General features: G+C 38.6%; 1 protein-coding gene across 5 annotated transcripts in view; it reads right to left on the minus strand.

Moving 5' to 3' along the window:
• Window positions 1-3,009: 3,009 nt before the first annotated feature.
• UTRN (utrophin) overlaps window positions 3,010-12,073 on the minus strand; it is a 387,861-nt gene continuing 378,797 nt past the window's right edge. For 4 of the 5 annotated variants that reach the window (XM_054162750.1, XM_054162746.1, XM_054162749.1 and 1 more), the window contains 4 exons: window positions 10,187-10,295; window positions 8,647-8,733; window positions 5,853-5,875; window positions 3,010-5,174 (listed from right to left, as the gene is read on the minus strand). In XM_054162750.1, the coding sequence (XP_054018725.1) occupies window positions 5,166-5,174; window positions 5,853-5,875; window positions 8,647-8,733; window positions 10,187-10,295 (228 nt within the window). In that variant the 3' untranslated portion in view covers window positions 3,010-5,165. Of the gene's footprint in view, window positions 5,175-5,852; window positions 5,876-7,012; window positions 7,047-8,646; window positions 8,734-10,186; window positions 10,296-12,073 lie in introns of all 5 variants that reach the window. The other variant, XR_008462314.1, reaches the window with a different exon arrangement.

Genomic DNA, 12,073 nt, shown 5'->3' on the forward strand with positions numbered 1-12,073 from the left:
CACTTTCAATGTGCACACTAACACACAGCAGTTTTCAATTTAAAATATCCCTTTGTGTTAGCTGCAACAGTTTGCTGCAGCACTAGGACACCTGGGAGAATAAGCCAAATCATCCCATTTCTGGCAGCTCCTCTGCTAGTGTCTCAGAGAGAGGCACATAGGACTGCAGTTGATGAAACCACTACCTTCCTCTTCTGAAACCAGCTGCTGCACTTTCATGCAGCTGTTCTAATGCATAGATTTAAGCTGAGAACAGTGTACTTTCTGCTGGCATGTCATGAACATTTAAGTGGCACTAAAGAAAGAAGATAGGCTCCCAAAGACAGGCAAGCCAAGGAAGACTTCACCTTCGCTGGCCACAGGAACATTTTGAGGAACACAGCATATGGTTCATGATTCCTGAGAGCTTTTTCGCTTATAAGATGGAACAGATCCCTTCCTGCTCAAATATTTTTTTCCACTAAAAGTTGCTTGGTTATTTATTATTTTTTTTTCATACCCCACTGTTACTAATTTACACCTTGGCTGGATTTGTTAGACTAATGTTGCTACTGATTTTGTGGGACAATATGGCAGAATTCTCAGCCATATGGCACAACATCACATCTGCATGACAGTACACATGATTCATTACTGAGTTTGGCTGTGGTATAAATGCTTACCTTTAAGAAGGTAAGCATTCCCAAGTAGAGAACAAAAAGCACGTGTCATGAGCAAGCTCCCTCCAAAAGGCAGTTTGTATTGTAAGATATTCCAGTCTTTTGCATAAATCTGAAGCCTGCCCACTACAGTAATACACTTTTAATTTGCCTGCTTTCAGCTTTTCCTTTTCCTTCTAATTTTTCAGCTGTGGAATTAATAGAATCACAGAATCACCAAGGTTGGAAGAGACCTCAAAGGTCATCAAGTCCAACCTGTCACCACTGACCTCATGACTAAACCATGGCACCAAGTGCCACATCCAATCCCCTCTTGAACACCTGCAGGGATGGTGACTCCACCACCTCCCTGGGCAGCCCATTCCAATGGCGAACGACTCTCTCAGTGAAGAACTTTCTCCTCACCTAGAGCCAAAACTTCCCCTGGTGCAGCTTGAGACTGTGTCCTCTTGTTCTGGTGCTGGTTGCTTAAGAGAAGAGACCAAACCCCTCCTGGCTACAATCACCCTTCAGGTAGTTGCAGACAGCAATAAGGTCACCCCTTGAGCCTCCTCTTCTCCAGGCTAAACAATCCCAGCTCCCCCAGCCTCTCCTCACAGGGCTTGTGCCTACTGACTTAGGACACTCTGGTGACAGGAATTGCTGTGCTTATAGTGATAGTTTGTGTCTGGGTCCAATATCTCTGAATTACAAGACACTGGCCCCACTGTCTTTATATTGGGATGTGAACATCTGGTCCAAAAACAAATATCACTGAAGAAGAGCTGTTTCACAGTGGAAGTTCTGAAGATTAAGCCCCAATAGTAGAGGAACTTCTGCACCCTGATTTTAATGAAATGCATCAATCTTGCATCTTCTCTGAGAAAATGAACTGATCTGATAGTAATGTTCCAGCTGAAGGGTGTTTTGTAATGAAAAATTAAACACGTATGTTATCAACCACTCTATCCACACTGGGCTGTGGAGGAAGCTGTCTCTCCCAATTAGATGGATAGATACAAATTTTGGACGGAGAGCTCTTCAATGCAGCCATCTAATTCTTCTCCTAAAAAGCTTCAAATAAAATAACAGCGTAAGAGGCTGGTTAGTGCTCAAAGGAAAAAGCTGTGCAGAAAAGGGAAGGAGTACTTACCATTGTGTTGTTCATTGAGGACCAGAAGTTGCTATGCTCTGCCAATGGCCTTACCCAACTTGAGAAACCCCCCACAGTGGTTTTCTGTGAGTGGTGGTTGCCCCTTTGTTCCTCCTGACAAGAACCAGGAACCTTTCATGGCACAGGGCAAAAGTGTGATTTTAAGCTGAGAGTACGTTCCTCACAGGTGACAGCATTCCACAGGTCTGGCATCTGTCACCTTAGTGATGGAGCGTGCAAGTTGTACATCTGGGCACTTCATAAACTGTACTGAAAGTCAGGCCCTGGTACTGATCCATGTTTCTCTCCTGCTGCCTTCAACTCTACAAGCATAATTAAAATGTTTACTCCTTGAAAAGACAGATGTTGTGGTTTAATAAATTCTTTAATCTCCAACTCTCCTCCTCTTTGACACATTTATTATTCTAAATGCAGAACTTAATTTGGCTCAATATATTTCTATTTCTATGATTAAATTCCTTGTTAACTGCTGAATCACTTCAATGCCATGTGAAAAAAACAGATTCTTCCCTAAAACTTCTTTATTAAGCAGCCTTTCAAAGTGAGGGAAAATGTATTACTCTGACACATTTTACATTTGTTAGAGATTTTTTTAAAAAGCAGTATTTTAATAAATACTGAACATGAAAACTATTGCTGTAAGCAACAGAACTCTTAGGGCTGTGGACTTTTTTTCCTCTTTAAACACAGTCATTAATGCAATTTACATTAGCTTAATGCAAATACCTAAAATCAGCACATGGCAGGGCTAGAGCTTACATTTCCTGACTGAATACCTGATGCTGTGCTTCAGCTAAGCTTGTGGTCTGAATGCCAGCAAAACCTGAAGACTAATTTTCAGTTCTAACGCTGGGCAGGGATTCATGCATTACTGCCGTTTTGCAATGCGTACATATGACATATTTGAAAGAAAAGCAGTATGCATCTCAGTGACCAAATTTAGTATCTGTCATGAAACTGAGGATTCCAGACTAAGTCACTGCAGATGAAAAACTGGAAAAATTATGCACAGATTTATGAGGAGAAACCACTGCTTAATCCCATTTATATAGATGCAAACCACACTCCAAAAATGCTAGCACACCGAAATGGACTATCACGGCACTTCTGTGTGAAAATTAATTTTCAGCATTTAGCAATGAGAAGTGCCATCCTTGAAGAGCACCAAACTTTAAACTTAAACACCATACTTTTTCTCATGTTAATGCAATATATTCCTTTTATTTATTATTGTCTCAGAGGAAGAATGTTACAATGTAGTGTTTGAAGCAGCATTTACTTGGCAGCAGAGGACAAAGGTTGCATACAAACACAGGCAGAAAAACAACTTTATACATAACCTCATATTGAGAACAAAAATAAAAGCCACCAAATTCACTATTGAGACTTTTTTTTACTTATGTATGGGGGTATTTTTAAGGATTCTTTGCCTAGAGAATGATGTAGCTTGATAACAGCAAAGTATTTTGCAGAGAACAGAATATAAAGCTATTTCCAATACTACTCATGAAGATAGGCCTGAGGTAGAAAGGTGGTCATGGCTTTCCTCTTCTGTAAAATGTGGGTTGTTTTTTTTTCTTCTCAAAGTATCTACACTACTTTTTTTAATAGATAAAGCATTTATAGGACCCAGCATCTTCTCTTCCCATTTTGACAATTTTGTTCCACTCACTCAGGAGTAATACGTAGCAGTTATACAGAATTTTTCAGACACTAAGCAAGCCCTACAACACCTTTGAGAGGTAAGTACTATCATCCCCATTTTACAGATGGGAAAACAGAGGCAGAGTGGTTAAATAATTTGCCAAAGGGTTTAGCAAGAACTGGCACCACAGCCAACACTAGAACGTGGTCAACACTGTGCCTGAATCACTTCTCGAGCAGCAGCAGTCCAGGAGTGAATACTGTGGGTGCAGGACAGTCTAGTTGGTGCCACTTCCCAAAACCCAGAGATTCCTGGCCTGCTGTCTTAATGTCCTTTAGTATTTTCCAGCAGCAGTAGAGAATGTACAACTCTTCCAATACCATTTCGCAATTATTTTCTTTTTTTCTTCAGGAATAATTAAGAGCAACACAGTTTAGTGTCTTTCCACTATACATGAAATACATTGCATGCAGTTGTACCAGTTAAGGGTATGTGCTGAAATTAAAGCAAGTGTCCATGCAGTCTTGTAAATTCTGTAAAGGCAGTAAAATATCTTATGATCACCTTAAAACTAGAGATCAGCAGATCAGTTACATAACATTCATGTAATTACATCTACTTAAAGTACATAAATAAATCATTTCAAAGGTAAAGATGAGTTGCAAGATTACAATGCCATATGATAGTATCTAAATGTATTGCAGTTTTGAAGAAAATGTTCCATCACTCATAGTATTGGAAAGGGCTTTCTAATTGTCTCTTCATTTCTAAGAGGCAGACGAAAGAAGGGGATCTCACAGAAATTAGCTTTACTTTACAGACTGTAAATTCTGAAACTTGAAGCAAGTTTGGCACAGTGGGGAACAGCACAGCTTTGTCTCTGAACAAAGTTGGGAAAGATTACACTAACTTAGACCTCACTAAAAACAACTTAAGCTATCATCTAAGTCCTCTTTTGAGCTATCTCCCATTTCAAAGTAAAGTAAGGCTTAAAAAAAACAATCCTCCAAATGGAGTGTGTTGGCTGGAAATAACTAAAACAGAGTTTAAAATTTCATTTTTGTGTATGAGGATGACGATTATGAGTCAAAAATCATAGTTTACCTTGTTTAATGGAGTTAAAACACTGTAACTTGCACCCAACAGCAATTTTTGTTAACCAGTAACAAGAATGCAGATTATGGGAACTTCCTAAGCCAATACTGAAACAAACCAAGGATATTCTGAAATATGTGTGATCAGATGGTTTGCATATAAATAATCAGTATGGAATATTAAATGGGTGAGAATATAACTAAGTGTACTTTACAAGGTAAAAGCAAAGAGCTGAACGGAATGTATCCACGTAACGTTTTGCTTCAAACTCTTTACGCAGTTCTCCTGACGATTATCAAAAAGAGGGTGTAGAAAGCCCCCGCCCCTTTTCCCCCGGCTGTATATTTATACAAATCAGTGACAAATACTCCACTGCTCATTAATTTACAGTTGCATAGAAAGGGAAGAAGAAGAAAACCTGGTACTATAAAAACAACATCCTCGTCTTTGGGTATTCAGTGTTTTACTATTTCAAGTCGAACACGCAGTCAGAGCGAACAGCATGTTCCAGGGTCCCATGCAGCCTTCTGATGAAGCGGAACTCATGATCGGTGGTTTGTAGAAAAGGACTCTACTGCACATCGGGAAGCACTGGCCGATGACCAAATGAACTTCACATTGCCTGTCGTGATGAGATGTAACCGCGTCAGTACCCCATTAACATGCACAGAAAGCTCTAGCTGCTCTGATGCCACTTTACAAACCCCCTGTATTTTAAAAAGTTTAGAGATATTGGCTCAAGACTCAGCAAATCGCTGAGGCACGCAGCTAAGAGAAACCTCATTTTATTATACTGCAGTGTTTAAAATTCTTGTTGAGTAAGGCCCAGAGGATGTTAGTCTCCAGAGCAGTAAATATGACTTACAGACTCTCCATGTTCTGCACACCCAGCAAAAAAAGTTTCAGCAAGCTACTCTCCTATCTGAAGCCTAAATGGTAAAAATGGAGAGTACAGAGTCTGGATCTGGGCTCAGCTCCTTCAAACATGAGGCCTATTTCCATGCTCCTGTTTCATGATTCTGTTTCTGAACAGACAAATGTGCCTTCTCCAATGGTTCTGTAAGGGAAGGTTTGCAGTGAGACCATCTGGGAATCACCCTCTGCCTTTGGTAATGCTTGAACTACCAAGAATTTTCTATTAACTGGGATATTTCAGAATTGAGCCTTCCATGGGTCCAGCATCCAAATAGCCTTGTGAGTTAAAAATACAGGAAAAAAACCTGACCGCTTTGCTTAACAGAACTTTTCCACTTGCTTTACTTTGCTTTCAAAGATGCAAGTATGTAAACATGTGTCATACCTGTGGTCTGCCAGTGAAACTTGCTGAAAACAGAAGAAAACAAACAGGAACAGTTTAGAAATTTACATGACTGTATCTTGGCAGTTTAAAAACAAAGCCAGGTAAGTAAGTACTACAGAAGAACAGAATAACCCTTATCTTAACAAAATTAATTAAACTACAAGAGTACTGCAATAGCCTATGCATAACTGTCTTTATATAAATTTACTTATAACAGATTCATAGCATTATGAATGCATAGTTGACATGAACTCTTCATTTTTTCACCACTTGTGACCATACAGACTTATGAGTGATGTATTATGACATATCTGTTCAAAAAGCTCTCTTCTGGAACTCACTCAGATACACAGGCAAGACTGCTGCAGTGTTCACACCTGCCTAGTTCTGAGGACCAATCTCATAAACAAGGAAGGAAAAGAGGCAACACAGCTATAATCAAAAGATCTAGGGGAAAAAAAACCCCAAACAACCAACAAACCAAAACTGCCACCCTTAATAAAAGTGCTGACTGTACTATATTAACTATTGCTTATAAGGGATATTTGGACAAAGCAGAATTACTGATTTCAGGATGAATTATAACCCGAAACCCATAACACAAATACAGCAAAGAAGACTAGCTCTATTATATAGATGGGGTAAAAGTAAGACACATGAGGTTCAGATGCTAGTCATTTCTTAGTGAAAGCTGCAGCCAAGATGCTAGAGACCAGCAGTGATGACATTGGGAAAATGTATCTTTTAAAATTTTTTACTAAAATGGACATGATATGTTCAACATGAAGATCACTTTAATAAAATGCAGTTTGTGTATAATTATAAAAGGAAAAGTATATTATTTAAGGTTAGGAATACAGCAATGCCCTTAAAATAGATTGCCCAGGGAAATCCCTGAAGTTTGCATCATTGGCAGCTTTAAAGAACAGGTCAGACAACTGTCATCCAACAGCCACAGGAAAAGATGATGGACTAAATGGTCTGCCATGGTCTTCTCCAGCAAAACACATAGAGTTTAATGCACTCTATTGAGAAGGCCAGAATGCTCATTTTAGGCTTCTAAAACAGTACAGGAATCTGACGTGGTTAAAAAATGCTAGTAAATATCTCAAGAAAGTGACGTTATAAAATAACTGAAGAATAGAAAACATAAGCAGTACCTACTAATTGAGGCATGCTGGTTTGAGTTGATTTCTGCAGCAGCATGTCAATGACAAAACAAAACAAAACACCACACATTAAATTTGGAACTGTGATTTCTTTTAACCTTAAATGCTCAGATACATTTCACAGTATGAAAGGATGTGGAGCTATGGTTTTCACTTGGAATTTCCTCCTGCTTCATTCAGTATATTGTTTCACAGATAGTACATTTTCACTCCTGTTTCTCCTGATTGTAGAGAATGGCTTCACTATCAAGCTTGCCCTGACACAGGGTGTGACTGAGCTTTAAAGTCATTCGGGCCAAATGTGAAGGTAGCTGTACACTCCGCATATATATGCAAGACAGGATTTACAAACCCAAGAATTGATACTTGAGTTGCGTTTGCTACTGATGTGTACAGACACACACAGCCTTTGAGCTGTGCCAAGTATCTCCAGTAGCTGCTGACTTCAAGAAGAGATGCTCCTTAAAATCAAATCCTTAATTTGCAAGATGATGGGCTGTGAGCTATTGAACTGCCTGAAAATGTAGAGGACAACCTTTTTTTTTTTTTGCTAGATGCTAATTTGCTTTCTCTAAATGTACAAAGTGCATCTTCTGTGATGCAGTTCTTCACAGCCAAGCAATGTGCATACAGGAGACAAAAGGCATATTTTAACAGGGTTCACAGAGTTCATGAAACAGAACAGATTTCAGCCTTGATGCCTCTGCAGGAACTGGGCATAAGCACCCACCCTCTCACCAGTGCCTTCTAAAACTGACTACCATTACTACATTCAATTGAAAGAACTGTTGAAAGTTTAAGAATATATCAGAATTTTCACTACTGTTTTTCTCAGGCAAAAGAGCTGATGGTGTAAATACGTAAGTATTTATGTATGCATTTTAAAAGAAATACACTGAATAACAAAGTTGCCACTTCACTCCCTCTGCCAAAACAAATAATCTGAAGGAAATACTGCTGGAAACAGATAGCTGCTCTTCTGAGTGCAGTGGCATGCTGGAAGAAACAGGATCAGTGAAAATTTATGTCAGCTGACAAAAGCTATGCATAGAAAACTAACTAGTTTTCCTTTTGATCTCTTTTTAATAGACACTGAATAAAATATCAACTTTCAATGCATGTGTTATGTGCTGTGTTACTTCCTATGGTCAATTAGTTTAATAACTACTTTAATAATTAGTTCAAGCAGTCAGGATTTGGCTATGGTCCCTCCTATTGCCTAAGGCCTTTTCCCCAAGTTTTATTAGAAAACCAGCATCCAGAATATCTGAACCTAAATTCACTTAAGCTCTATATAAGATTTACATTAGTAGATAACAAGATTCTAGGCCTTTTTTCCTTACATGGGCACAACTGAAAATCCATATGGAGCTATATGCTTTTCCATGTTTCAGGTGAATCACTTCCACTTGAAACAGGGAAACAGTTGTTTATTTACCTTCACAAACAGTGTCTCTAACTGTGGAACTTTAAAGAACAGAATTACATAGCTTGTACATCTTGACAAGAAAACTCATCAGAGAGAAGGTTTTTTTACTAGTCAATAACACAAGAATGACTTTTTTCCTTCAAAAGGTCACCTCAAATTTAGTATTATAATAAGAGGCATAATTTGTTACACTTACAGCAGCAAGCTGGAAATGTGCTGTTAATTTGCTCCATAACATCTGTTAGATCTGTATTGGTATCATGAGGTGGAACTAACAAGTCATCTGCAGACATGACAACAAAAAAGATCAATTAATTTAGCAATGAAAGAAAGAATGAGAAAGAATAAAAACCACCACAACATTCTGAGAAGTGTTTTCATCCAACCCTCCTTATATTTCAAGGGAAACCACTATGTGAAGCCTTTGTAAGCTAGTGTGCAGAAACTGTCATTGAGAATGTCAGTTCTGGGAAAGGTGAAAGTTACATTATTGATTTGCAGTAATTTCTTTTATTAAAGCTTAACATTAAATCTTGGGTGCAGTGGTTAAGAAATTGCCAGGAAGAAGTATATAAGAATTTACAGTTAAATAAAAGGTTTATAAGATAAGGGATTTATACTCAGTAGCTACTCAGTTAAAATTCTGTTCCATTTTCAGATGATTTGTCATCTAACTTTCAGAGCAAATGCATTATTCTTTTTCTGAATGAAACATTTATCTTTTAGATGGTCTTTACTCAACATACACCAGCAATTTCACTAGTGTTAAAATCCTCTTTGCAATTTTTTTTTTTTTTGCACTACTGTTTAAAATTATCCAAGGGAAGAGTTAAGGAATACAACTGGCTCTGTTCCTGGCAGTGTTATCAGACAGCACGTCTTATAAATCTATCATCGCATTAAATCAGAAGCTCCATGTTTTCCCTAACAGATTAAAAACACACATCGGTGCTGAATGAAAAAAAACTTCAGTATGCAAGAGAATGTATGTCCCATTTTCCACAGAGATAAAAGGATTTCTTAGTCTAGAACACAAGAGCTTGAAAACAAAACCAGGGAGAAAATTGCACTTAAGAAAATTGGCGAGAAATATTTTCTTTTCCCCCCAGTTTTGACCACTCCCTGGTGTGTAGTTATATCTGCTAATTCCCAGAGAAATTAATGAATTTTGATATTGGAAAACTTAAAATAACCTTTCAAGAAATACCCTCAGGTCCAGAGGCTATAGACTTAAATACTGAATTATTCCTAAGGATGTTATGTCTTTGAAGGGTGAGCTCATCAAAACAGCAGGATAAGCAGAGGATACACAAGAATTTTGAAAGCATCCATCAGAAAGCTTCAATTACATGTTTTGGACATTTGTTCCTGTATCTGACAGATTACTTGGGTGCCATGTGTGTACTGTAGGACAAACAGCTGTTGGCCATTTCAGTTCAGTGAAATCTTGTTGCCTTTTCAATGAGGATGGCTCTGCCCAGTAAATTCACTTGCTCAAGTAGATGGGACCAAAGAGCCTTTTGACAGAAATCCTTAATTCAGTCACATGGATTCTTGTGATACCACAGCTGTTTGCAAGTGTAGAGAAGCAACAGCTCCAGCTGCAGTCTTGTTTTCAACAGCATCACAAAGATCAGTTCCTTTTTATTTACAAATCTTTTCAGAATGATGCCAACAAATCTCTTCAGTGGTCACCTACAGACCCACACAGTACATCATCTGATGGAAACACTTACCTGTCTGATGAAACTGTGAGCTTGTCTCTTGCTCAAGTGGGTAACCGAGGGCAGAATGCTGGGGTGAGGCACAGGGTGAAGCGCCATTAACCCGGGAGTCTGACTCAGGCTGTATTAAAAGACAGTAATACCCAAATTTAGACAAATTGTATCTACAGAATTTAAGGGTGGGCTTCTATGCAGTCATCCTGATCCTTTCCTTTCCCATGTGGTCCTCCTCCTTTCCTCCTGAAAGTTGGCTTAGGTCCATGCTACTGTTGTGGGGTGGGGGACAATGACCAAACCAACAACTTCTTCGAAGAAAATTTATACTTGTGTAATCTGCTTAGAGTCCAGCTGACGGTATTGTTAAAAACAATGTTCTACTGCAAGTACATGCTATAGAGACACAATGCCATGGTTTACTTGATTAGATAGTGTTGGGTGATAGGTTGGACTCGATATCAAAGATCTTTTCCAACCTGGTTAATTCAGTCCTATTCTAATGTTATGTACAACTTAAAACAGTCTGCCAAGGTTCTTAGTCCATCTACACATAAAGGCAATGGTATTACTGGATACATACATGTACATACACACAAAGAACATTCAGCTGAAGTTCACAGAATCACAGAGTGGTAGGGTTTGGAAGGGACCTCTGGAGATCACCTAGTCCAACCCCCCCATTAAACCTAAGGTTCACCTAATTAGGTTGCAAAGAATCGCACCCAGGTGGGTTTTGAAAGTCTTCAGAGAAGGAGACTCCATACGTCTCTGGGCAGCCTGTTTCAGTGCTCCATCACCCTCAAAGTATAAGTTTTTTCTTAAGTGAAACTTCCTGTGTTATAGCTTGTACCCACTGTCCCTTGTCCTATCACTGGGCATCACAGAGAAAAGCCTAGCAAAATCCCCTTGACCTTCACCCTTTAGATATTTACATGCATCAGTAAGATCCTCTCAGTCTTCTCTTTTCCAGGCTAAAGAGCCCCAGGTGTCTCAGCCTCTCCTCGTAAAAGAAATGCTACAGTCCCCTAATTAGCTTCATGGCCCTCCTCTGAACTCTTTACAGTAGCAGATTCAACAGAACTTTGTTAAATCTAAATACCATTACTCCTGCTGACTCTGCTTCTCAATAGTCTGCAGGACACCTAACTTGCAGAAAACCAGTAACATGTAAACTCCTATGAGAAGGAACTGATCTACTTGGAAAATTGTGTTGTAGGCAAGCTTTTCTGGACTCTTACATGAATCCAAAGAATCAAACACCTATGTTCTACATTACATTTAGTTACAGCCATGTATATGCTTCAGACTGGACACAAAATAAGAAAGGACCATAACACTTTTTCACTATAACACCCCAGAAATATTGTAAGGGATCTTGTTCAGGCACTTTTTCCCCCTGCCTTCTCCTTTTTCCTTGTAATTCTTTGAGGAAGGGAGTAGTATTACAGTATCTGAGCTGCAGAAATGATTGTTCTGAAAAAAACCCAACAAAGCATGTGAACTAGTACTTACATATGACGTAGTTACAGAACTTTAGCTGAAATGTTTGCCCCTATCATTTATTCTTTTTATTGCAAATCATCATTTTTTTTCCCAAGCACTTGAAGAGTAGATTGTTTAAGTGAGTCTGTCAAAAGCAGATACAGAAGTAATAAAAAAAAAATCACTGCTTTGCAGATCTTTTTGAAACTGGGATTGAACCAGTACCTAGAACAGCTGTGAGACGTGATGTATGAGGTAATACACAGAATGGCAGTTAATTTGTGCACAAGTTTGCTCCTCCTAAAGCTCACAGCCTTAAGGGCCATATTCCTTATTTATTTATTTTTAGACAATTTCCAGTTTAAAATACATAAAATTTTAATAAAACTGAAAATTATGGAACAATGAAAGATACTTTTT

The sequence above is a fragment of the Dryobates pubescens genome, chromosome 6 (genome assembly GCF_014839835.1).
Source record: "Dryobates pubescens isolate bDryPub1 chromosome 6, bDryPub1.pri, whole genome shotgun sequence".
In the NCBI taxonomy this organism is placed as follows: Eukaryota; Metazoa; Chordata; class Aves; order Piciformes; family Picidae; genus Dryobates; species Dryobates pubescens.